General features: G+C 38.5%; 17 protein-coding genes across 17 annotated transcripts; 7 read left to right on the top strand and 10 right to left on the bottom strand. All coding sequences in view use genetic code 12, as the record gives it.

Moving 5' to 3' along the window:
• Nucleotides 1–941: 941 nt before the first annotated feature.
• I9W82_002711 (ubiquinone biosynthesis protein) lies at nucleotides 942–1,742 on the top strand (the record flags this gene model as incomplete). The annotated part of the gene is made up of 1 exon (XM_067691597.1): nucleotides 942–1,742. The coding sequence occupies one exon, from the start codon at nucleotides 942–944 to the stop codon at nucleotides 1,740–1,742; it is 801 nt and encodes a 266-aa protein (XP_067549946.1).
• Nucleotides 1,743–1,935: 193 nt separating this feature from the next.
• YKE2 (tubulin-binding prefolding complex subunit) lies at nucleotides 1,936–2,283 on the bottom strand (the record flags this gene model as incomplete). The annotated part of the gene is made up of 1 exon (XM_067691596.1): nucleotides 1,936–2,283. One exon carries the CDS (start codon nucleotides 2,281–2,283, stop codon nucleotides 1,936–1,938), a length of 348 nt encoding a protein of 115 aa, XP_067549945.1.
• A 318-nt stretch (nucleotides 2,284–2,601) lies between these two features.
• I9W82_002709 (uncharacterized protein) lies at nucleotides 2,602–3,588 on the bottom strand (the record flags this gene model as incomplete). The annotated part of the gene is made up of 1 exon (XM_067691594.1): nucleotides 2,602–3,588. One exon carries the CDS (start codon nucleotides 3,586–3,588, stop codon nucleotides 2,602–2,604), a length of 987 nt encoding a protein of 328 aa, XP_067549944.1.
• A 430-nt stretch (nucleotides 3,589–4,018) lies between these two features.
• I9W82_002708 (uncharacterized protein) lies at nucleotides 4,019–4,591 on the bottom strand (the record flags this gene model as incomplete). The annotated part of the gene is made up of 1 exon (XM_067691593.1): nucleotides 4,019–4,591. One exon carries the CDS (start codon nucleotides 4,589–4,591, stop codon nucleotides 4,019–4,021), a length of 573 nt encoding a protein of 190 aa, XP_067549943.1.
• A 1,757-nt stretch (nucleotides 4,592–6,348) lies between these two features.
• Nucleotides 6,349–6,678, top strand: I9W82_002707 (uncharacterized protein; the record flags this gene model as incomplete). The annotated part of the gene is made up of 1 exon (XM_067691592.1): nucleotides 6,349–6,678. The coding sequence occupies one exon, from the start codon at nucleotides 6,349–6,351 to the stop codon at nucleotides 6,676–6,678; it is 330 nt and encodes a 109-aa protein (XP_067549942.1).
• Nucleotides 6,679–7,134: 456 nt separating this feature from the next.
• On the top strand, nucleotides 7,135–8,025 carry I9W82_002706 (carbon-nitrogen hydrolase family protein; the record flags this gene model as incomplete). The annotated part of the gene is made up of 1 exon (XM_067691591.1): nucleotides 7,135–8,025. The coding sequence occupies one exon, from the start codon at nucleotides 7,135–7,137 to the stop codon at nucleotides 8,023–8,025; it is 891 nt and encodes a 296-aa protein (XP_067549941.1).
• A 229-nt stretch (nucleotides 8,026–8,254) lies between these two features.
• On the top strand, nucleotides 8,255–9,122 carry I9W82_002705 (uncharacterized protein; the record flags this gene model as incomplete). The annotated part of the gene is made up of 2 exons (XM_067691590.1): nucleotides 8,255–8,260; nucleotides 8,316–9,122. 2 exons carry the CDS (start codon nucleotides 8,255–8,257, stop codon nucleotides 9,120–9,122), a joined length of 813 nt encoding a protein of 270 aa, XP_067549940.1.
• Nucleotides 9,123–9,129: 7 nt separating this feature from the next.
• I9W82_002704 (uncharacterized protein) lies at nucleotides 9,130–10,026 on the bottom strand (the record flags this gene model as incomplete). The annotated part of the gene is made up of 1 exon (XM_067691589.1): nucleotides 9,130–10,026. The coding sequence occupies one exon, from the start codon at nucleotides 10,024–10,026 to the stop codon at nucleotides 9,130–9,132; it is 897 nt and encodes a 298-aa protein (XP_067549939.1).
• Nucleotides 10,027–10,217: 191 nt separating this feature from the next.
• On the top strand, nucleotides 10,218–10,835 carry NUO1 (Nuo1p; the record flags this gene model as incomplete). The annotated part of the gene is made up of 1 exon (XM_067691588.1): nucleotides 10,218–10,835. One exon carries the CDS (start codon nucleotides 10,218–10,220, stop codon nucleotides 10,833–10,835), a length of 618 nt encoding a protein of 205 aa, XP_067549938.1.
• A 391-nt stretch (nucleotides 10,836–11,226) lies between these two features.
• Nucleotides 11,227–13,707, top strand: I9W82_002702 (uncharacterized protein; the record flags this gene model as incomplete). The annotated part of the gene is made up of 1 exon (XM_067691587.1): nucleotides 11,227–13,707. One exon carries the CDS (start codon nucleotides 11,227–11,229, stop codon nucleotides 13,705–13,707), a length of 2,481 nt encoding a protein of 826 aa, XP_067549937.1.
• A 29-nt stretch (nucleotides 13,708–13,736) lies between these two features.
• Nucleotides 13,737–14,615, bottom strand: I9W82_002701 (putative ATP-dependent kinase; the record flags this gene model as incomplete). Its single annotated transcript, XM_067691586.1, has 1 exon — nucleotides 13,737–14,615. One exon carries the CDS (start codon nucleotides 14,613–14,615, stop codon nucleotides 13,737–13,739), a length of 879 nt encoding a protein of 292 aa, XP_067549936.1.
• A 94-nt stretch (nucleotides 14,616–14,709) lies between these two features.
• I9W82_002700 (uncharacterized protein) lies at nucleotides 14,710–15,480 on the bottom strand (the record flags this gene model as incomplete). The annotated part of the gene is made up of 1 exon (XM_067691585.1): nucleotides 14,710–15,480. The coding sequence occupies one exon, from the start codon at nucleotides 15,478–15,480 to the stop codon at nucleotides 14,710–14,712; it is 771 nt and encodes a 256-aa protein (XP_067549935.1).
• Nucleotides 15,481–15,632: 152 nt separating this feature from the next.
• Nucleotides 15,633–16,726, top strand: I9W82_002699 (E1 ubiquitin-activating protein; the record flags this gene model as incomplete). The annotated part of the gene is made up of 2 exons (XM_067691582.1): nucleotides 15,633–15,657; nucleotides 15,714–16,726. The coding sequence occupies 2 exons, from the start codon at nucleotides 15,633–15,635 to the stop codon at nucleotides 16,724–16,726; spliced, it is 1,038 nt and encodes a 345-aa protein (XP_067549934.1).
• A 12-nt stretch (nucleotides 16,727–16,738) lies between these two features.
• On the bottom strand, nucleotides 16,739–18,682 carry I9W82_002698 (uncharacterized protein; the record flags this gene model as incomplete). Its single annotated transcript, XM_067691581.1, has 1 exon — nucleotides 16,739–18,682. The coding sequence occupies one exon, from the start codon at nucleotides 18,680–18,682 to the stop codon at nucleotides 16,739–16,741; it is 1,944 nt and encodes a 647-aa protein (XP_067549933.1).
• A 104-nt stretch (nucleotides 18,683–18,786) lies between these two features.
• Nucleotides 18,787–20,139, bottom strand: I9W82_002697 (U4/U6-U5 snRNP complex subunit; the record flags this gene model as incomplete). Its single annotated transcript, XM_067691580.1, has 1 exon — nucleotides 18,787–20,139. One exon carries the CDS (start codon nucleotides 20,137–20,139, stop codon nucleotides 18,787–18,789), a length of 1,353 nt encoding a protein of 450 aa, XP_067549932.1.
• Nucleotides 20,140–20,234: 95 nt separating this feature from the next.
• Nucleotides 20,235–21,254, bottom strand: I9W82_002696 (uncharacterized protein; the record flags this gene model as incomplete). The annotated part of the gene is made up of 1 exon (XM_067691579.1): nucleotides 20,235–21,254. The coding sequence occupies one exon, from the start codon at nucleotides 21,252–21,254 to the stop codon at nucleotides 20,235–20,237; it is 1,020 nt and encodes a 339-aa protein (XP_067549931.1).
• A 267-nt stretch (nucleotides 21,255–21,521) lies between these two features.
• AXL1 (Axl1p) lies at nucleotides 21,522–24,932 on the bottom strand (the record flags this gene model as incomplete). Its single annotated transcript, XM_067691578.1, has 1 exon — nucleotides 21,522–24,932. The coding sequence occupies one exon, from the start codon at nucleotides 24,930–24,932 to the stop codon at nucleotides 21,522–21,524; it is 3,411 nt and encodes a 1,136-aa protein (XP_067549930.1).
• Nucleotides 24,933–24,959: the final 27 nt, after the last annotated feature.

Raw genomic sequence — 24,959 nt, 5'->3', positions numbered from 1 at the left:
GAAATGCAAATGCATAATTTTTCATTTCTGTTTTTCTATTGCAGTTTCTCGAATGATATATACATATGTATGATCGTTTGTTTGTTCGGCCCGGCGGGGGGAGGGAAATCGCCAACCATATGAGAAGCATAATCTAAGTATTCCATACCTCGGTGCATTCCGTTCTTGCATTTGTTCCCAACGTTATTTCTCTTCTCTTTTGCAAACTTCGCTATGCATAACCATATAACTTTCGGCAGGGTAATTTTCTGCGAGAAAAATCATTCTTTAAACCAAAAGATGCATTCAAGATCTAGCAAATGCACAAGAACAATAGTTCAAGGAGTACAGAATACATACTTCATTCGGAAGCTATAAACTTAGATGTACCCCGCTTTCTTCCCCACCATCTAAATCATCTACATTGTTTTTGCAATAAAAGCTTTTTGAGTTTCTTTTGTTACATTACTCGTAGAATGTTAAACAACGTTGGCGGGGCAATCTTTTCCTGATGCAGATACCCAACAAGAAACAAAATAACATGTGTAATGCAATCTTTCCGTTTCTCTCAACCTGGAGTTGTGATGTAATTGGGGGATTACTCTATAACGAGGGGACATGCATCAATCCAAAAGTGATACTCCCCCCAGTGGGGTCACATCCTCACAGAAATTAACTTCGCCACATCAGTTGATCCAATATTGTCCAGTCAAGCAAATATGTGTGCAATAAGACTTTCGTTCATATTGACCTTCATTCAATGTCGCAGCACACATGTTGCTGACACTGACAATTCGCGACACTTCAAAATCCTATGTCACATTTATGCCCGGACATTGGTTTGCGACATACTCAAAATTTGAAAAAAAAAGTTTGAATGAAAAACAGACCACATTGGATTTAGACCCTTTTGCTTTATACCCCAGCCACAATCAAACACCCCCCACACACACACACACACAATGTTAAAAACGTTCACCGCGTCAAAAGTACCCCGATTAGCAGCATTCACCAATGTCTCCTCCACTTTTACAAGACTCTACCATTCAACCGACCACATTGGCACCAACACAATCATCAACCCAAATCTCATTGAATCGAAAATCTTGACTAGAGCAATTGACTATGTTCCCGAATACGGCTTTGAGCCACGGACAATTACTAAAGCCATTCATGATTTACAGTATCCTGATTCGTTGATTCTGGTGCTAACTAGTTCACCACTGGGGTATTCGCTTCCTATGCAGTTGATGATTCATTGGTTGAAGTTGAAACGACAAGAATTGGAAACTTTTGCAATTTCCAGTTTATCAAGCACTTCTGGTGAAGCGAATTCTGCTCCTGGTGTATCATCCGAAGGAGAGAAGTTAAAACGGTTAATCAAGTATAGATTAGAGTTGAACACCCCCATTAAATCCCAATTATCTCAAGGATTAAGCCACTTGGTGGTCCCCTACAACCTAGCAGCCTCACTCGAAGAATTGCTCAACTTGGGCGACGACTTGGCTTACTATGCAGGAGATAAGTCAAATGATTTCGCATGGTACCTGAAACGAGCCACTATATGTTCCATTTACGTCAAGAGTGAATTGTTTCTGTTGAATGATAATACTGGTGGTCTGTGGTTGACTAATCAGTATGTGGATGAACGTGTTGATGAGTTTGTGAAATTGGGTGAAGGGTATAATAGTGTGGAACAGTGGGTTGATTTTAATGCGATTTCGTTGATTAATTTGATTAAATCTCAACTAGCTAGAGGTTAGACTATACATAGTGTAAAAGCTTCTATTATAATACACAGACTTCTTGTAATACGGAACCAACCTAACCAGCGAACACCTTTTGCTTGAAATATCTGCGAAACACGCCTCTCTCCTTCTTGATCTCTCTCCTTCTAAATCTCTCTCCTTCTAAATCTCTCTCTTGTAGTCTCTCCCTCTCTCCCTCTCTCCCTCATCATTGTGCCTGCGTCCTAAGCGCAATCAACTCTCCCCTAATCTTCTCCAACTCACCCTCCTCCAGGTCAATCTTACTCTCAACCCGCTTAATCTCCCCCTCAATAAACTCAATCCTCTTGTCCACATTCATTGAAGCTTCAACATAATCCTGAGGCAACAAGATAGGTCCTGTTAATTTATAAATCTTGTCTTGTTGACTCAATTGAGAAAATTCATCTTGAACAATTTTGTTTTCTTGTAGTTGGGTTTCTAATGTTGATCGGGATGTTATGAAGTCGTTTAGTGTTTGTTGGCGGTTGGAGAATTGGAGTGATAGTGTCTCTAGCTTTTTGTTTAGGTCTGACATCTTTTGGTTGATGAGAAGTAAAAGATGTAGAGGAGTTGATTTTATTGATGGTGTTTTTTTTTTTCTTTCAATTTTCTTGACTTTTCCTTTTCTGTTTTTTTTTTTTTTGCAATCGTGGATATCTTACAACCTTGTATCAAATGCATTTGACGTTTATTAGTTTCACCTACATACAAGCAATTAGATGGAGTTTCGATCCTGCGAAAAGCTTTATCTTGTACTAGCATCTCCTCACGTAACAGAATCTAGCATGAATCATTCCAAATCTCTTCCCAAGCCACGGGCCCCTTTGAGTTCCACCCCTAAAGCAATCTTTCCTTATATATCGGATGTTGGAAATATAGCACAATCTTCATTTTCATCGACAACAATTTCAGTTACCCGCACCTTGTATCGTCTATTATTGAAATCGCCTCCATATTCATGCATCTCTCTATAATCTTCCTCCTCTTCTTCCTCATCCTCATCCTCCTCCTCTTCTTCCTCTTCTTCCTCCTCCTCTTCATCACCTTCTTCTTCCTCATCAATTTCATCCTCCTCTCTTGATCCTTTTGCATCACTTATATTCTCATCAGAAACAATTTCCTCATTGGCATCATGCATTTCCTCATCATCTTCTTCATCAAATACCGCGTTTTCAGAAACCGCAGAATGATCAAATTGTGGCCGTGGTGGATGGTAACTAGTATGCCTCCTTTCGTAATCCCGATCACGGCATTTGGCACTGCCACCACTACTTCTCCTCCTCCTCCTTCTCCCCAGTGACGAATTCGACCTATACTTCTTAGCAGTAGCTTGTGATCGCAGTTGTTGATACGGAGTAGCAAACAAATCCTGATTAAACACAAACCCCTGACACTCACCTAATGAAATTATAGAATAGTTCGATATATATTGACCATCTGCACCTCTTATACCCGAGTATATAGAATTCCCTGACTCGTAAACTTTGAAATTCTCATCTTGGATCATAGTGGGTGATAGGAATGAGTTTCGCCTAAACCAAGGAGATGAAGTATTGGCAAATGATGAATTTCTTCGTTTGATAATGGTTGGTTCTGGACGTGGTGAGGTAGTTGTAGATTGTGGTTTAGGAGATATTGGAGATTTAGCTCTGTGCATTTTAGCTGTAGGTCTGGCTATTGATGGTTGCTGTTGCGGTGGAGGTGAAGGTGTTGTTGCTATTTGTTTGCGTAAAGAAACTGTGGTGGTGGCTGTCGTTGCAGGAGTCGCGGATAAATTTGAGTTTGAAGTCGATTTACGTCTAAGTTTGGCTAATGTTTTAGAGGAGAGATAATGACCCATATGTTGTGACAAGATGAGCGTATTGGGAGTGAGAAGATAAATATATGTGTGTTTTTATGGGGTTATCTCTATTATGTCTTGTCTTGATGTGTTGGTGTTGATATGGTGGTGGTCATATATTTTTTTGCTGTTTCCTAAATTAACTCTGTTGGTTATATGAGTGTGAGTAATATTTTGTGAGTGTGTGTGTAGTTTATTGTCTTGTGTGTCTTTCCTTATCGCTGTTTTATCGGCCGAGACAGACAGACAGACAGACAGAGAGAGAACTATAATGGTTCTGTGCGCTACCTTTAGCATAAGCCGAGGGCCAAAACCATACGACACCACCAATAGAGGTATACAATATTCTCTCTACACTTTAAACCAATCAGTAGTTTCTTCAAAATCGTAATCATCGTAAAATCAAAAAAAAAAAAAACAGTATATGTTTCTACATATCAGCACTTCTTTTACCATTTGTTAAATAATTTCTTCCTTTTTCCTTCACCTTCATCATGACAAAATTCAATCCTTCTCTTGTATTTTGTATATTCTTCATAAACCTCTTGTGACTCCACTCTTCAATCTTCAGTTTCAATCCAAACAAATTCGAAGAGAACTTAACCTTTGAATCAACAATGGTGGTCCCAAGAGCACCATTACTATTCTGTTCTCGCCCACCTGAATATTTCAAATATTCCTCAACTCGAATAAACTTCCGATGATCAATATTACTCGTGTATGAAATTAATGTATTTGTCTTGGGGTTAATTATTGATTTTTCAATAATCCATGAATTCAAATTAGCTACACCAAGAAATGGTTTAATAAACTTGGGTAATTTGCCAGTCTTGACAATGATTCGCGTAGTGCATAAGCGTCCTTGTTTGTCGACATATGATTCTAATGTGTCCACTGATAACACATGTTTGGCATATGGGTTAGGATATCGATTGATGAATGCTAAACTGGCAGTTTCAAAATCAAAATTGAACCGATGCTGGTTTTCAAAATATAATACCATTTTTGGAAGGATGAGTAGACTTGGGTGTGTGGCGTGTGGTCCTATAAAGGTGGTTTAAATAAATAAGGGACAGATTGAGTCTATATTGTACCAGGTGGAACCGAAGTTAGGTTTTATATGATTACCAATGAGGGGAGATAACTCAAGTGAAATTTTTTTTTTTCTCTCTTCGGGGGTTTTTCTCTTGTCGCGCGCACTGTTTGGAATTAACACCGATCTTTTCTGATGGAGTTAGGCTATAAGTTCGGTGGAAAAATAGATTAGGGGTAGACGTCGTACTATGAAGTATCTGAATAGGAGTGTAAACTTTTTTTGTAAATTGCATAGAAAAATATCTAATGAAGAAATTTGCTCAATTTTTCAATTTCAGCGAATCAGCTGATTGGAAACTTGCATTACTCGCATAAACCTTCTCATTATGCAGAAGATGCACGTGACATTTATTCGGAGTTTCTGAAAACAACAATTGTCAAATCACATTTTAATGATTTTGCAACCATATCTAAAGTCTCGGAATATTATAGAAGCAAAACAAATTCTCCACTTATAGGTTTCAATCATTTAACATGATTAAATCAAACTCTACTTGCCTTAAACATTTAAAAGGAACAATCTTCAACACCTCTTGCCCTTTGCCTTTGAAAAGGTATAGCTTGTAGAAGTTGGTCGACGAATCAGTGCACTACTCTATAAAAAAAAAGTGATGATGAGAAAGTAACAAATAACCGCAATCTAATAGACTTGGTTCTCATGTAAAACTATTGTTCATCAAGAATTTTCATCAGAAATTTGTGCAAAATTTTCTTCAAAAATATGCCGAAACCAGGTAGTTGCTTCCAAAATTATAGAATTGTTCGATGCTAAAGTAAAAGAGCGCGGTTCGGTCACTTTAATCACATTTAAAGAAACCCATATTCAGTTCAAATACATGTATATAGCTTGAAGAGAGTACCTTCAGGAGTTCAACCACTGATTACTTCAACGAACTTTAATTCACATCTGAAACGTCAAAAGTTTATCACTTTCAAGCTGTCAAAAGAATAATTGAAATTGTGCAAAAATTGACGGATAAAAGATATTGAGTCAATCTAACTAAACTTTCACCAATAGGAGTACATAAGATAGATGATAGTATACTCTATTAGGTAACCTGGATGAATGGAAGTTTTCATTTTTAATCTTGCTACCATAGACCGCGCATGTGAGAACTGAAAAGTAAAATTGCTCACGGAAGAAAGGAACTTCTTTCTGTGCAGATTTGAATCTATGGACAAACGGGAGAAAAAACAAAAATGTGGCATGACTACAAAGGTAGCATTTCTAAGGGAGAGAAGATTAAAGAGAGGAGCCATAGCAACGTTTGATAGACGAAGGTATACCATTACCTCCTTTAGATCCATTGTTAATCACTATGAGGATAGGGAATAGAGGTCACATTGATTCGGAAGTTAAAGTGCGAAGTTGCGGTTATCCGTGGGAATTTTATGATTTTTAATTTTTTTTTAAGCTCGGCTTTTTTAATTGATTAGACAAAGAAATGCTACACAAAGGAATATTCCTTACTTGAAAAATGAGTCAACTAAATTGACACAATAGCAGGAAAAACCTGGAGAAACGGAAAACCTCAAATTCATTTTCTTGCAATATAAATATCCCATAAAATTTCCCAAGACCTACTTCAGACAATCCTTCCATTCTATCATCAATAGATACATTTTCTTCTTCATACCCCTTTAACAAATATTCATAACTACACTATGGTTGCTCAAAGAATTCTCAGTATAAGCAATATTCAAACCGCTGCTAGGCACTGGGTTCCAATTGCCAAACACCAAATGATCAAATACCCAAAAGCCCAACAATCTAGACAACTCATATCAAAACAATTTTACTCATCAAGGATAAGATGTGTTAATTACAACAATATCAATGATGTATCTTTGGTATCTAATGATGACATCATCAATGCATCTTCTGCTGCAACTAGTTCTACTAAAGCTTCAAGCAAGGAAGACGCTGAACCTTTTGAGCCTACTATCTACTCATCAGAAGACATCCACACTGCTGGTCCAGTAAACAGAGCTTAGAAAGAGTTTACGATTTTTTTGCTTTTTCAATTCTATGTATAATGAGTGATGATTTCAACGATTAGTTTATTTCAATTTGAATAAACGTTAATGTAACAATAATAACTATTGTAGTTGTCTTTTTTAAGTATTACTTTTAGAAAAGCTTTGTCTACTCCACAATTGAATTGGTGTGGATGGAATTGATACGGGATTTTGGTAGTAAACGTTTTATCTGAGGAGAACAAAACAGCTTTCCACTCCCCTCATTTTAACAAACGTACGTCATACGATGCATCTTTGCTTATCAGTGGTGACGTAGTTGATTAAACCCCCGGGATGAGGAGAACAAGACCCGGATGACAGTGCATCCATTGAGTGCACTAGAGAAGCAAGGGTGTGGTTAGAAGTGGTAGCGAGAAAATCAACAAACTGAAGCCACAACTATAAACCATCAACCAACTCCTACACTACACAATGAAGATAGCGGTTGGCCAACTATGCTCGTCTTCGAACATCCAACGAAACCTACGCATCGTATACAAGATCCTCAACCAAGCTGTAGAGAGCCAAGCTAGGGTCCTTTTCCTACCAGAGGCCACTGACTACTTGTCTCAAAATGCAAAACATTCAATTGAATTGTCACAACAAGTCAAGTCTAGATTCCTCACTCCACTACTCGACCACATAAAAAGCATAAATCGGTCTACATACGTGTCAATTGGTATCCACTTACCCAATGCTTCAGCCACTAAAGTTGAAAATGTTCACTTGTTGATTGATCCAAAAGGAACAGTAATATCTCGGTATCAGAAATTGCACTTGTTTGATGTAGATGTACCCAATGGACCAATACTCAAAGAGTCAAACTCAGTTGAACCGGGAAAAGAAATTACTCCACCATCATCAATTGATCAAGCCAATGTTGGCCTTTCTATCTGTTATGATATACGATTTCCTGAACTTAGTTTGAAATTGCGTCAACTTGGAGCTAATATCCTTACTTTCCCCAGCGCATTCACTACTAAAACAGGAGAGGCCCATTGGGAAACATTAAGTAAAGCTCGTGCTTTGGACTCACAATGTTTTGTTGTTAATGCAGCACAATGCGGCCATCATGACGTTGGTACCAATGAGAAAGGTGATGTGGTGGAGAGAGTTAGCTATGGTGAGTCCATTATTGTTGATCCATGGGGTACTGTCTTAGCAAGAGGAAGGAAATTTAATTCCACAGATTTTACTATCGATGATGACGGTGATTACTATGAAGTAATTTATGCTGATTTGGATTTCAATCAGTTGAACAAGGTGAGAACAAACATGCCGTTGATAGAGCAACGAAGAGAGGATATATTTGGACAATTGTAATGATAGACTGCTATATACTATCTACCCTCTGTTTACCATGCGTAGTAGATTTTGAACATTAGCCTTGTCTTTTAGATACTCAATTGATGTATAGTGTCAGTTTCAACGTACGGTAGCTTTGTTCTTGTCTTCCAGAGAAGGCCCTCGTTGCATCATTAAGGCACAAAAAAAAAGACAAATATGAAATTTGAGATTCTCTCGAAGGCGAAAAGTATACAGACTTCACACAATGTTGGTACGTACAAGCATCTCATCAAGTAGCGGCACCATGGTTACTAACACTCATCTAGATTAAACCAATTACCGAAACTAGAACTCCTCGTCATGCATTAGACGACGAAGATGCCAATTCGAAACCAAACCCCATCCCCGAGATCAAAATATCATTGACTGATGGAACTAGTGAATACGACTATGCATTGATTGTTCCTCATACAATTAGCTTGATTCAAGACCAATTACCCAAGAGAGTTAAAATTGGAGAAATTACAATTGATTATGCAAGCTTGATGAAGGATCTATCAGTTGAAGAACAAGAGGAGTATGATGAAGATGAGCAATTGTACACTGCCCTTGAGAATGAGGCTCTTAAGAATAAATTCAAAACGGAGGTTATACCAGTCTACTTATCAAATGGGATTCTCTCAGTGGTAGTTCCACATTTTGCAAACATTATTGCTTATAATCTTCTTGCAAGAAAATTGGTTCAACAGTTGCAACCTCTAAAGAGCTGGATACTATTAGCACCATCAAATTTAAACAATAACCAATCGATAAACCAATTACCGTTGACATCAGACACCACATCTTTGGTATTATCTCAAGTGCCAGTGTTGCGACCACCACATTCCGTAACCGGTATCACAGCAGCCATCTTGTCACAGTTAAACTTGTCGGGCGCAACTAATGTCATCACCTTGGTGTTGAATTCCGAAGGACATTTGGGCTTTGAAAAATCAGATAATGATGCTATTGTGGATACCGCATACGTTATAAGTGACATTGTCGCTACCCTTGATAAGCAAGAGTATGTGAAAAGCATCAGTTCGAAAGTGAGAAAGTTTAATGGATACTCCAATTTGGGCATATACGTCTAGACAGCATTCAATTAGTTGAGTTTCTCATTGACAAGAAGCAATTCCATAAAACACTAACTGAAGAACTAAATGGCACTTGAAAATCGCGAGGTACAATCAAGAAGTTGATAAATTGAATAGGAAACCAAACTGAATAATTAATCATTAAAGTCTTCAAATAAATCAAACTCAACTTCTTTTTGGTATCTTCCCAAGTCCCATTCTCCAAAACCATAGTACCATAAGTAAAGAAGCAAAATAACGAAATTGGTGAAAAGCAAAATTGATCAGTCATTACTTTTCTCAAAACTTCAATAAACTTGGGATCTTTTGAATATATTTGAAGAAATTTATACCACCAACATTGTACAAACCCCATAATGAATCCCCAACACATGAATCCTGCCAATCGATTAAAATTGAAATACGTTAATGGAACATAGGTGATTAAATCATTTGTGAATCGATCTTGCTCTTGCTCTTGCTCTCCTCCTTCATGATCTCTTCGTAGATACTCTATGAATCTATCCAAGCCTTGATCATCAATACTGACGTCATCGTCAGTAGCCACGTCTTCTTGCTCTGTGCCAGCACTTGTTTCAGTATCAAGAGCAACCAGCAGTATAGGATCATTTAGTTTGAATGAAATCATCGGTTGGTCTGGCCGGTAGCTTAAAATCAGTTGTGCTAAACTCTCTGATATTCCATAAAGCACCAAGTTAGTCACGATAATGGTTATCAATGATGATTTCATATACAAGTTTGTATATTTTGTTGTCAACTTGTATAGGAATGTGCCCAAGATTAAAATGATTAGGAAATTTAGTAGTGGTATATTGAAACATCGAACACTATTTGCTAGTCTGGTTAGCGGGTGCTTTCTGTTGGGTACATCTGCCTCATCGTCTGCTAGCTGGATAGGCATGGTTGAATGGTTTAATGATAAAAGAGGTTATTCGTTTTAGAACTCTCTTTTATATCCGATATGGAGTTTGTGATAAATAGAAGTCGCCGTTGCTACCATTCGCTACCAACCTCAATGTTACCAATCAAAAAGTGACGAAAAAAAGAAAATTTTGAGTAAGCAGAAGAGAACAAAGAAAGCATACAACGACAATGTCATACACTCCATCCAATACTCCTGTTAGAGCTGCTCCAATCTCCAGTGACTATGAGCTCATTGATGGAGATCCATATTTCACCAAGGTTGTCCGTTACTTTCGTCCATCAGATTATTTAAGCTGGGGTATATCTACTGCCCTTGTCCCCATTGGAATAAACGTATGGGAAAGATTAGAACCATCTTTAGGTAAAGGCATGAAGCCATCTCCTATTGCTGGTACAACATACCGTGCTGCAACTGCAATTGGGTTCATTGGCGGATTCTTTTTAGCTTATGTCAACACAAGTCAACGTTTTCTTGGATGGAAGGAAAACTCACGAGAAGTTGCTAAAGATAGATATGAAGTTAAGAAGTTGTTGAGTCAAGGAAGATTGCCATATCATGAAAATGAAAGTGCATTGGATGATAGGTCTAAGGATGTTGCTAATAGGAATTCACAATATAGTAGTTCATTCTTGTTTATATTACCTTGGTTCAATTTGGCTTATCACCCATACCATCAAGTCAACTTGAAAAAGTATTATGTTGATAGACCAGGTGAGGAAGATTGGGGATTTAAACTAAAACCACTTGATGAGATTTACGCCAGCACTGCTAAGAAATCAGCCTAAAGAGGGAAGGTGTGGAGGAGATTCTGGATAGAAAGTGATTGAGTGTACTGCTGTTCAGTTGAGTTAGATGTTGGAGGTGATTGAAAGTACTGTTGTTTAGTTGGGTTAGATGTGGAGGGTGATTTGTAAATGTGGGTAGCACATATAACAATGTACATTATTTAAAATTATCAAACATAGCGAAGCATAGTGTCAGTGTCATACTCTCCTACAGATACGTAGACACTCGGCCTCTGTATCTCAGTCTATGTAATCTCTCAGGTGCTCACTTCATCTCTCTCATTACTCTATTGCACAAAATCAATGTGTGTGCGTACTCAAAACAAAAACATAAACAAAACCAAATTTTTTATTTCTTTAACCACATACCATAAAATTATCAAGGTAAACGATGGCCGAAGAAGTGGACTTTACTACCTTACCACTCGAAGAAAGATTGGACCATAAAGTATGGAAAGCCCGTTTGAGTGCATACGAAGAGCTTTCAAAACAATATGAATCGTCGCGTAATGATCGTGATCCAGTGTTTACAAGTCAACCACCAGATGTATTTAAGAAATTTTTGACTGATTCCAACGTCGTGGCACAAGAAGCTGGGTACAAGGCTTTTATTAACTACTTGAAGTTTGGAGGAAACGCGTCTGTGGTTGGACGTCTTGTTAAATCCATTGGTATTATTCAACCCATTTGTGAGAAAGGATTATCATCATCTAGGAAAGGAACAAAAGATAACGCCATTGAAAGTATTTTAATCATGATTGAATACATTGATAGTCCTGATTTAATAGTGGAGGAGATTTTACCTCACCTTGGTAATAGACTTCCTAAATTAGTTGCTGGATGTGTTACTGCATTGGTTGCAATCTATGAGAACTTTGGATGCAAGATTGTCTCCCCAAAAGTAGTTATCCCATCATTGGGTAAATTGTTTGGGCATGCTGATAGAAACGTTAGATCAGAAACTACGAAATTGGCAGTAGAGTTGTACAAGTGGATGGGAGAATCTTTACCATCCATCTTATTTCCTGATTTGAAACCGGTGCAACAAAAGGATTTGACTCTGGCATTTGAAGCGGTTAAGGATGAAAAACCACAACAAAAGAGACTTACCAAGCTTCAGAAGGATGAGATTGCTAGACAAGAAGAGGTCTCCAGTGCCACTTCCGTGTCACAAGATGATGTTGAAATGAGTGATGCAGCGTTACCTGACTCCAACTTTGATCCATTGGAGTTTGTTGATCCAGTGGAAGTCTTGAATAAATTGCCAGGTGATTTTGAGGCGCGAGTGACATCAGCTAAATGGAAAGATAGAGTTGAAGTTTTGGAAGAAGTCCAGTCGGTGCTAGAGAAGGCACCAAAGTTGGTTGATAGTGACGACTATGCCGCACTTGTGAGAATTTTTGCCAAAAACATGGGTGATGCAAATATTCAAGTTGTTCAATTGGCTGCTACATGCGCAAATTATATTGCCAAAGGATTGGGACAACACTGGCAAAGGTACCAACCGATGATTTTACAAAAAGTTATTGAAAGAACTAAAGAGAAAAAACCATCGGTGGCTCAAGCATTGGATGCATTTTTAGATACTATGTTTTCCATCTCGGGTCTCACAGGTCTGATACTTGAGGAAGCAGTAGCCGGAATGAAACTAAAGGTACCTCAAAACAAAATAGCTTGTGCTAATTATCTTCAACGGTGCTTTGCCAACGCTTTGAAGCCACCCAAGTCAAGTGAAATTGATTTGATTATGTCTACTGGGGTCAAGTTGCTCAGTGACTCTCAACAGCCAATTAGGGAAGCAGCCACCGAAATGATAGGAACCCTTATGAAAATAACTGGAGAGAGGGAATTGAACAAGTTTCTTGAGAATACTGATGACAATAGAAAGGCCAAAATTTTTAAGTTTTGTGAATCAGTTACAGTCAAATGCTCATCAGCACAAGCTAGGTCGGCACCAGTGTCGCGTGATGTTCCAACAAAAAGGCCCCTTTCATCTCGTACAACATTGCAAGGTAGAGGAACTGGGTCCTCTACCATACCTTCAAAGCGTGAAGCTAGCTCACCAGCAAAAAGAGTTGATGATGGGAAAGCGACTAATTTGGGCAAAGGATTGACGTCAAGATCATTAGCTAAGCCAACTTCTACTTCTTTGCGCCCATCCAAAGTGGGCAACTCACAATCCCTTACAAACAACCATATCAACTTGTCGCATCCACTGGCTGTTCAAAGTACACCTACACCGCAGATTGAATATATCGTGGACCCTAAAATGGAGGAAGAATTGGAGCAGTTAAGGCAGGAAGTAAAGAGATACCAGGAGCAACAGCAGCAGGACAAGTCCATGATACAACAACTTAATAAAGAAAACGTCACGTTGAAGGAAGAAATTAGTTCGTTGAATTCACGGCTTGAAAATGAAATGCGATCTAGTTCAATAACAATTAGTCACAGGGATACACAGGTTAATAATTTAAAGATTGAATTGGATAAAATGAACCACAAGATTAGAGATCTCGAAGCTGAAAGGGAGATAAACAAGTTGCAACAGTCCAATCAAACTTATCTTGCAGGCGACACCGTTCAACCTGCTCATGAGAGCACAAATTACCGAGAACCCGATATAAGGAAAGGCGTAAATCGATTATCAATTACTGAGCAGGATAGGCCGGTCAACCCCACTCCAGGCGATAGCAACACGACATTGGGATACAATCGAAACTCATTTCATTCAATATCCAATAATCGAGAAAAGTTGGATGTCGATGCTGGTGATGATTGGAAACGAGCAGCTGAAGTGACTCAGCAGTTAAAGAAGAGGATTGAAAGGATGAAAGCAAGAGCTAGGACCCTGACCCCTGTGAATGTAGAGTAAAGTAAAATAGCTAGATCGTATATCAAATGTTACACACTAATTTCCATTGAATTCAACAACTTTCGATTAACATCGATTGACAAGACAAAGCACTTGGAATTAGGTATACCCTTTTGGCAAAGTTCATCATAGTATAGAAGGTACATTGGCATGTATCTGTCCACAAACACTTTAACCTCTTCATCGCTCATTCCTTGGCCTTTTAAGGCAATCAAAGCGTGCTCTTGCTCTATTCTCCACTTGTAGACGTCTTCAATGGAATCTGTTTGCAATATTACAAATTGAGAAAACATCTGCCAGATGGGAACATATCTTGAAAGCTGGGAATTAATATCCTGTATTTGGTAGAGCTTATGCCGTTGTAGAAGAGAATCAACTGGACTTGTTAGGTATTTTATATTGATCAAATCATCATCCAAGGGCATGAAACCGTTAAACCAACCTTCACAGATAACGACGTCGACCGGTTCATCAAGAACAGTTCCAACTGTCCTCAGACGATCACCCAAACCTCCGAATGCAGATTTGTCATAAGAAGGAATCGCTACTGGCACCCATTGTTTTTTATAGTTCCCGCAGATTTGGCCAAGTACCAGTTGTAGCAAGTTCAAATCATGAGTACCTGGCAAGCCTCTTCCATTGAGTAGCTTATTATCATCTTTTATCGCCTCCTGAGTTACCCTTTCTTGATCTGCTCGAGTTAGGTAAAAATCGTCAATCAGAAATTGGCTGAATTTTAAGGTGGGGTAATTTCTTTGTAAGGTTTGGGTCAAGTACGATGTCAAATACGTCTTGCCTGATCCCTGAGGCCCACTGATACCAACAGTCAACGGCTTGAGAGCGCGCTTGAAGTCATAGGAGTCAATTGCTTTAGATACAAACTTGATGGATGCGTCAATAGTCGTCATTTGATGTGCGCTTGAGCAATGAAAATTCGAGTGAGAGCCATTTCAGAATTAAGTATACACCAAAGAGTCACAATTAAATTAAGCTACTAAACAACTATAAAGCTTTCAACTCTTTCAACTTTTCTATCAATTGATCTACGTTTTCCACCTTGACACCAGCTTGTCTTGCAGGTGGCTCTTCAACTTTCAACACTTCCAATCTATTGTCAATTGAGTCAAGACCCAAGTCCTTCAATTTCAATTTCTCTAATGGTTTCTTTTTCGCTTTCATTATATTTGGCAAACTAGCATACCTAGGCTCATTCAATCTCAAGTCTACTGTGACAACCATTGGTAATTTGGCTTTCAATACATCAGCACCACCGTCAACCTCTCTTGTGACATAAACTTCCTCTCCTTTGACTTCAACTTTTGAGGCATTTGTAGCTTGTGGCCAGTTGAGCAAACCAGCAAGCATTTGCCCCGTTTGGTTAGAGTCATCATCTATAGCTTGCTTTCCCAATACTACCAAGTTTGACTTTTTATCCTCCACAACTTTCTTCAACAATTTGGCAACTTGTAATGGTTCAACAGTCTCTTCACCCACATCAATTAATGTTGAAGTGTCGGCACCTTTAGCCAATGCAGTTCGTAAGATATCTTGTGCCTTAGTAGGGCCAATTGACACAGCATGTATGCTTTCAACCAATTCAGGGGTCTTTTCCTTGATACGAATGGATTCTTCCAACGCAATATCACAAAATGGATTTATACTAAACTTAACACCCTTGGTTTCTACACCAGTGTTTGTCTTGTTGATTCTAGGTTTTATAGCATAGTCAATAACCCTTTTCACAGGGACAAGGATTTTCAATTTGTTGGACATATCTTGGAGTGGGCTGATAATGGGAATGTATTGGATCGTGAAAAATTGACAAATTTCTCTCAAACCTCCTCCGATTTAAGGGATTTCAAAAAGAGGTAGCGCATGCTTTTAAATTTTCACCAAAAGACACCGCTCTTATACACACGGACAATATGACAAAGACTGAACTAACAGAAGGTATGTACCATGTAACCTCACACACTTCTAAATACCAACTACTAACTTCTTCCCAGATGAAATCGCGTTGTACGATAGACAAATCAGATTATGGGGGATGGCAACCCAATTGAGAATTCGATCCACAAAAGTCTTGGTCATCAACCTCAGTGCAGTTGGTACTGAATGTGTGAAAAACTTGGTTTTGGGTGGATTAAACTCAATAGAGATTCTTGATAGCTCTAAAGTCAAAGAGGAAGATTTTGCAGCACAATTCTTTTTACCAAACGACGACTCAATAGTGGGACAATTGAAATTGCCATTAGTGGTTGACAATATCAAGGAATTGAATACCAAGGTTGATTTGAGTATTAATACCACTCCTCTAGATGATGCACTTGCCAATCCGGACTATTTTAAAAAGTTTGATTTTGTGGTTGCCACAGAAATAACCAAACCCCAAATCATTCAATTAGATGATATAACAAGGAAATTCAACATCCCGCTCCATGTAAGTGGAATGCACGGCTTTTATGGTTACATACTTGTTGATCTCATTGAGCATATATCTCAAAACGAACTCAATGAAAGTTCAATACCACGAAAAGTTAATATTGAAGACACAAGAAATAAGAGAATTATTGCAGTCAAGCCTGATCCTCAAAGAAAAATTGACTTGGTTACTTACAAGGACGTATTTTCTCCACTCAAAACTATCTTTGATTCAAAAGAGTTGGCTAAAAACGCAAGTAAAAGGGAGCTACGCAAGTGTAACGTGTTACCGGTAATTTTTGCTTTATTTGATGTTCCTCGTCCAAAGAACCCCAGCGATGTGATTGATATCAATCTATTAAGGGACAAAGTGAAGGAGACATACAAAGCTTTAAATCTTCCTATCTCAACATTTTCGGAGGAAAACATTCAAAATTTAAGTCAACAAGCATATACCGAGTTTTCGCCTACTGCTGCTATCCTAGGAGCAACATTGGCTCAAGAGCTTATTCGTTTCTTGGGCAAGGACTATACTCCAATGAATAATGTTATTATATTGGATTCTCTGCATGCTTCGATGCCAATCTATTCTATGTGATAGTTATACAGCTTACTTACTTGGTGTACTGGTTCTAGCTTTACGTTTTTTGAAATGCGAGGTGTCTTTTAAAAATTTGAATGCATTTCCAAGTTTAGTCTCTAATTGTTCATTTGCAAGCTCTAAACTCTTGATTTCCTTAAGGAGGGATTGATGCTGTGTTTCAAACTTGGCTTTTTTACTCTCTTGGTCTTGCTCATAGTCGTCATATTTCCTCTTTGCATCTTGGATTTGCTCCTTCAAAAGAGTTTGTTCTTGTTTGGCTTCTTTTGCGGCATTCAATGAGTTTTCGTACTCTTTGTTTGTGAAGTTCTTTTCGTCGTTTTTAGACTCGATACGGGTAATAAACAGTTTGACTTGTTTTTCGAGCTCCCATATCTGTAATTGGTTCTCTACATAAGTCTTCTTTTCTGGTGAATCAACTGTGTCTTGAAATTTTGAGATTTCGTTTTCCTTCTCTTCAATTGATGACTTAAGCTGCTCAATTTGCTCCTGCTTTTTGGCGTACCACTTATTACCACTATCAATTCTTTGTTGTGAATGATCCAAATCGTCAAATATTTTTGAAACTGCAAGTCTCATTTCCTTTTCCCTTCTTCCAACTCTATTCTGAACCTCTTCAGAATCAAACCAGTTGTATGAGTCAAGTTCATCCTTTGCCCTTCGTAAATCTTTACAAGCAGCATTTAATTGAAGTATAGATTTGTGGGTTAGGATGTTACTGTCTTGTGTCTCTGTTGCCCCAGTTATTCCAATAAGCTCATTGTATGAATTCTTTGACGGATTAGTAATATAGTCCAGTTCTAAACGTTTTGTTTCGTAATACGTTGGGGTTGCTTTCTCTTCTATAACTGGTTGTAACCCATAAGGGGTGTAATGAAAGTGAGCCTCCGTCAATAATGATCTTTCAACGTCGATTGGAGTATACTTTTGAATTATGGGAAGATCAGGCAAAGGCCATGATGCATAAGTGTTTTTGTCATCACCAAATACATAGTCAAAAAAATTGGGTCCCAAATAAGAAAGTTTTTGATGATAAATGGGGAAAATATCGGGAGGTATGTTTCCTATAAAATCTCTCAAGCATACAACAGACGATATAAGCTTGTATAAATAGTCATCATCACTCACCGCGTTTTGATAATAGAGCTTTATGTGCTCTATAGTCTTGAAAGGAGCCAATCTAATAGTAATTGCTGGCTTTTCATTTGATGAATGGTTCATTGTCTTTAATGATTGGTAAAATTCGGTTTCTGTGTTGACATTACCATCAATAGTAACCAAAATATCAAACCTGGACTCTTCGAAAACTTCATGATCTCTTTGAATATCACCATTGGCAGGGATAAGATGTATCTGAGTTGGCGCTTTGGAAGCACCGCCATGCCCATTTGGAGTACCCCCACCACTACCATTTCCATTTTTAACCGCCTTTTTCGACTCTCGTTGAATATTGTTTCCAACATATCGCTTAACGGTTTTGTTACCGGGACAGACCATTATCAAAGCCTCAATCAAATCAAAAAGCTTTACATTATTGGTCATAACAAGTCCCACTGATTTTTTTTTGGAAGTCTTGTTCAGAATAATAACATTCAACAAATCTTTCAACACATTAAACTTTCCGCTCGTCTCTGCTAATTTAGCAGGCATGTCTTTAACAGCTAGATTTTTTGGCATATAATGACTTATCAATAGGTACGGATGCGTGCAAACAAACATACAGTTTTCAATACAAGTTTCAACTGATTTGAGGATGATGTCCTTCTCGTCATTGGTTTCACAAAATTTTAGGATATCTGGATAATGAAGTGAAATAATCTGATCAGTTAGCTCCTTCTGGTACTCGTACATTGGAGTGCCTAAGTGATAATCCCCACTATTGTTTGTCTCACTAAGCTCCAACTCGATTATGGGAGGCTCCGGTGTGCTGTCTAATATCTTTAGCAAGTTCATTGTGTAGGGAAAGGTTTGGTATTGGGTTTGGATATTTGGTACTTTTTCTCTATTATATCGCGCTCGATTTTTTTTTTTCTACTTATACAATGCTTTGGTCCCAATCACTGCCATAGTTTAACAGTACGGTCCCAGCCACTACTTACAATTCTGGCCTCGTTATTTTCACCACCACTACTTGCGTCACAGCTCATCACTTTTTCATTGTGGCCCTTCAATGTATTGACCAAGATCCAGTTATCTGCAGACCAAACCTTAACAGTCCCATCATAGGAGCTGGTAAGTAGAAATGTTCCATTTATACCAGCACCATCCGCATTTGTAGCCTTTCCACCACAATGAAATCTCACATCACTTACTAGTTTTGTATGTGCTGGTATTGAAAATAGCTCATTGCCAGAGTGATCCAACTTTCTCATATCCCATATTTTCACCGAGCAATCGCCAGATGCGCTGGCAAAATGATACCCATTTGGAGACCAGTCGAGACTGTAGATTCCTTGCATATGTTTTTGAAGTGGCATGAGAGCCCTTCCTGATCTTAAGTCCCAAACGTAGATGATTCCATCTGACCCACCTGATAGGAATAAGGATCCATCTGGATGTACTGCGCCACAGTATACCTCTCTCGAATGGCCCTCTTGCTGATACAATTCAGTCTCTTTATTTATGTCCCACAACTTCCATGTTTGGTCGAATGAGGTTGAAATTGCAAATTCTTGAATTGGGTGAAATAAAGTTTTGGTTATTCTATTTGAATGAGCCTCCTTGATGGAGAGGCTAGGCTTGATTGTCTCTTCTGAGTTTGTAATATTCCACAAATTAATCGTCCCCTCACTCCCTCCAGTAATCAACGTATCTCTGTGCTCATCTACCTGCCAGTCTAGACCTCCAACTTTTTCTGCATGCGGCCCGCTGAGCAACTTTACAGCCGGGTTTAAATCACCACTGTTGAGTACATGAACCGATCCATCCCAACTTCCACATGCAATTAAATTTCCACGACAAGAATATCTCACACTGGATATAGCTCTTGTGTTTCCATGAATTACTTGAGATCCATATAGCTCTATCTCGGATAGCTTTGAATTTATCATTCTCCTTGTCTTTAAAAATGGTATCAACTCAGGGTTGTCTTGTAGCACTCGTCTTTGTTGCTGTAGTCTATGTGATGCCCTGTTCAAGGACTCTTTGAGGATCTGACGCCTTATATCATATAGCTTTGCTGGTCCTGGTGTGTAAAATACCTCATCCTCTTCATCCTCATCTTCACTTTCGCTGTGTGCATTATCAACGGCATCTCCATTCACTAAATTGGATAATCTTTCTCGCCGGTCTTGATCATTTTCCCCATTGATAAATACTGGTTGTCCCAATTCTTTTAATTGCTGACGAACAAGCTCATCTTCTTCCGGAATGAGTTTGTCATTGATGACTGGTATATCATTATACTGCATTTGGGTGGTGGAGAAATGTGGTTTCGATGGTTAGAGCAAACGCTACCAAAAGATTATTTTCAATCTCTACACATTTGCCATTTTACATAAACTATTTAATGATTGGCTTTCAATATCCTATCGCTGTATTTTGCAAAGTCCTCTTCGTCATTAATCATGTCGTCCAAATTTGGTTGGCAAAAGACAGCCAAAGTATTTCGAGCAATATTTGGTTTATCAGTTCCTCTAACGTAATGTGGGACAGCTTTGAATTTCCCTTTGGATATCTCTTGCAATGCTGAGCCCGATTGAAATGCCAAGCAATCAGAAGGAATGTTCACTTTCACAATTTCATCATTCCTATTCCTAATATACAAACCAGCTTTTGGATCTGGAGAGGCGTCCAAAGCATGAGTCGAGCCCTTTGACTCATCAATAAACAAGGCAGATGTAAGACCAGTTAAACATGAATGGTCAAGATGCTCACCACACCAATCGTCAAGCGAATCACAGGCGTCTTCCTCCGTCATTGGAAAATAATGCAACAAACGTGCCTTGGTACACGTTGAGTTTTGTACAAGCTTGTGCAAGTAGTACTCTTCGTACTCCTCATGAATGCTCTTGATGTATTTATCACAAGCTATGGCGACAGTTTCAGCAACGCTAATAATTAACGAGCATAATGCCTTACAATCACGTTCAAAGTCCTTTAAGTCGCTGCTGCTTGGCCATATGTTTGGTGCCGTGTACGTCTTATGATCTGGATACTTATCAACCAATTCAGGCTCGGGGCCCTCCAACTTGGGGTCTTTATAGAAAGCACAATTCATATAAAACGACCCTTTTTTCAAATCTGGTAACGAGGACTTAGCTAGCGTCTCCCTCCCACGCGACCACCCTACTAACCACATTGCTTCTTCACATTCAAGTGCTTCAAGTTCTTTTGCATCTAAATTAGCTAAAACGGACGCGCTTGTGAGCACCTTTTGTCGAAGACTTTGGAATTCTGGTGGTAGGTCTCGCACAACGATAATCCCTAACGAAGTAGGACCAAAGGCCTTGGTTAAAGTTTCGTTGTCAACACCTTGTCGGAGGTTTTCAAGGGATACTGATACTGGCTCTTCGTTTGCTGTCATCTTTGGTGGTTGTTGCTCAATGTTTAAAGAAAGAAAAATTCTTTATAGGGCATTGTGTTCCTCTTTAGTACTGCGAAAAGGGTATGCTACACAAAATGCCAGGATGAGGGGAATATAACTTTTGTGGTCAGTAGAACGTGGTCAAGCGTATTAATGTAAAGCTAGGTGAAACTACACAGTTCATGCTGAAAAGAAGTTACATCTATATAGCTATCTAGAACGCTATCACAATCTGTGTACTGAAAGAAACAACGTACATCAAAATCTTTATAGAAAGAAATTAAAATAATCATCATCATTTTCATCATCATAGATATCTTGCAACTGACTCAAATGATCACCCTGACTCATAAAATAAGCCTCAGCATGAATCTCTCCCACGCCACTCACTCTCAAGTGAGGTAGAACTCCTTCACTGGTCCGATATTGATCTCCATATTTTGCAACGCAAATCAGCTGTAATCGTTCCAGCTCTCTTGAATTCTTCACAGTAAAGTTCTTGATCATGTATAATACCTTGAAAAGACTGAGTTTTTGTTTTGTTGAAATTTTGTATCCTAGACTTCTCAATTTTTGAATGACTACTGAAACGTCATTATTTGATTCATTAAGCAAGTTGCTCAACTGTAATGATGTTAATTGGTAAGCGTGATCGTTTAGTATTGATTGTAACATTTCCTTACCATCTTCAAAATCCCTCTTTGTTTTGCCCTTTTTGGATGACACGAGGATTGATAATGTGACTCTCTGTGTAGACTTGATGGAGATCTTTTCCCTGAAGAATTGAATAACTTCGTCCAAGTGACACTTCGTGCAACTCTGCTCACTATCCTCAGACCCAAAGTCGTAATTCTTTGTAATGATACTTTCAAAGTCTTCCAAATGCAGTTGCTTAGCAACATAGTTGTCACTCTGCTTGGTTGGTTTTGTTGCTGCAGAAATGTTGGAAGGCACTGTATCAATCTCCAGTTGGTCTTGGTTTTTCAAAAACAGCTCGAATTGGTCAGACAATTGGTCTTCTGCCATTGTAAGCACCTCCAATTCCCACTCAAACAACACTTGTTCAATTTCCAGTAAAATTGACTGGTAATCATAGGATGAACTGTTGATGAGTAAATACAAGCCAATCGTCAGTTTGTTAATTCTAATACCACTTAGAATCAAATACCCAACTTGTCTTCTAGTTCGTAGTTGATACCTGACAAACTGATTCATCTGATACGCCAAAAAATGGGCAATAATTCTACTCTTGTCATTTCTCGGACATAGTTGGATATAATGGTAGACAACATCATTAGGATCATCCGAGTTTGAATTCTCTAGTACCAAATCATAATTCCTACCACGCTTTAATTCCACACTTGAAGCAAAATCGAATTGCGGTTTTTCAAAGTAAATCTTTTCATGTGAGGTTATTATATTAATTGTCTTGCACACTTTAGTGGCAAATTCCCTGTCACCACCAGTAACAAGTATATCTGTATGCTTGTAGTCTTGAAGAATCAAGTCACACAAATGTGAAAAATAGCTAGTTTCCAAAAGTTCCACTGCCTCAAATCGATCTTCAATACTAGCTATTCCTTGTTCTAAAGTCATCACCGATGCTGCCATGACTTTTGTATTTGTTTCACCATTTTCCAACTCGTCATAGTTTCTACGCAACTGCGACTTCATTGTCACAAACTCTTTATAATCTAGGTTAAATGTCAAAATCAGATTTTTCACTCTCACAATAAACTCCTTCAAAAAGTAGAGGAAGCCAGATATGGGGCCTTGGATTTCAAAACTCAATGAAGGGGTCGTAACTAAATTTGCAAAAATCCCCCAAGAGAATAATGCTAATTCACCTTGGTAAAATGTGGCTTTAAGTTTTTCGCCTAAACATTCCGCGAGTATCTCAATTGCCACCAAGTTCAAAGCTGTGTTAGGAATACTGGAAAAGCATATTTGAAAAGAAGTAACCACGTTAAATGATGAAGATTTGGAGTGCCATATTTCATGGTACGTTGAAAAATCAATCAAGGCAGGCAGCGTAGTAGACTCCAGTGTGTATGGCATTGTGTGGCATGATTTGTTCAACTGATCATTCAAATCGCTGTGTGACATTGAAATAAACGAGTTCTGTTGTAGAATGAAGAAATTAGGGATTGATTCTCCAGTTGGTGAATAGTTTAATTTAGTAATGGCGTATTGGAATCGATAGTAAGGATCCTTGACAAGATTGCTAGGTAATGGGCGATCCCAATTAGACTCATTGGTTAGCACTATTGTATTCAACTGGGATATATCAAATACCTCCCTTGTTTTCAATGCAAAGTCGTATACGTCCCCATGAAATATAAATGAGTCCCCAGTAACCAAATACTCGAGGTCTTTAATTTTGTCCTCCACTAAACACAGAGCATAATTTGAAGCTTCTTCCATCACCGAAGAGGAATCAGCTGGAGAAAAATACGCTTGGTATTTGAATACTCGAGAATATTCGTGCAAGACTCTAGCCAAGTCGGTTGCGTTAGGATCCAAAATTTGGTCAATAAATTTCCAAACAGTCTCAATCACTAAATCCAAGTTGAAGGATCTCAAAATGTCAAAGTCTATTACTAGTATTTTGTTTCCTTTTGATAATCTCTGGACGTAAACATAAATAGAGGAAACGCATCTTCTTATCGTCTTTAAATAATGGCATAAAGAACCCAAAGATTCATCACCCAATAATGAACACCACACACTTTCATAAAAGGAATTTTCAAAATTATGTATAGGCAAAAACAATCTAACCTTGGGGGCGTTGTCGCTTTCAATATACAAAAGTTTTCCACAAACATCAATTGGAAATATTTCGCGTGACATGTCTCGAGAAAGGACGCTCGCAATTGAGGATGCATATGATCCATTTGACTTGACTTTGCTTCGTCGTCTTTTTCTTGAAATCTTTCGTGATACACGCTTTGACTTGGGGATAGTTGCAAAGTTTGTCACTGCTAGTTTTTGCAATTGATTCAACGATAGGGGTCCCTTTAACGTCAACACCATATTCTCCGATACAAAATTGTCCTCGTAGTATCTTATCATCTCTTTGCGAGCATGTTTGGAGTTTAGTGTAGCTTTATTACCAGTGCCAAATCTGTGAAATAGGTGCTCTTTGCTACTTAGCAATCGCAAACCATGAAACAAGACTTTATCATCATTGACAATGTTACCTTGATGCTCTGCATCCACACTATTGATTTCCATATTCATATAGGTTTCCGAAAATAGTGGCTTGTTAAAGAAGGAGCTAAAGTTTTTCATCAAATAATTCAATCCCAATTCTTCCCCAACCAATGTATGGGTCATTGAAACTTCAAAGTAAACGCAAGTATAATCACCCATTGTATATGCATTTGAGTTGCCTCCCATTGAGGACAATTTGGACCAAAAATCATTAGGATTGGGGAATTCTTCCGTACCCATAAAGAGCATGTGTTCACAAAAGTGTGCTAATCCTGGAAGATCAGCAGGGTCGCAAAATGAGCCCGAGCCAACACATACAGCAGCAGCAGTTGCATTGCATTTGGGATCAGATATGAGTAGTGTCCTTAGTCCATTTTCTAGCTCAATATATTTGTATGAATTGTGAAGTGCTGACAATGGCTTCTTGAATGTTGATGCAAGCTCAGTGATTGAGAAGAAGCCCATGTGGTGCTATGGAGTAGAAGGATATCA

The sequence above is a fragment of the Candida metapsilosis genome (genome assembly GCF_017655625.1).
Source record: "Candida metapsilosis strain BP57 chromosome Unknown scaffold2, whole genome shotgun sequence".
Taxonomy (NCBI): domain Eukaryota; kingdom Fungi; phylum Ascomycota; class Pichiomycetes; order Serinales; family Debaryomycetaceae; genus Lodderomyces; species Lodderomyces metapsilosis.
Note: the sequence above shows the minus strand (reverse complement) of the source record. Positions and strands in the feature narration are given on the sequence as shown.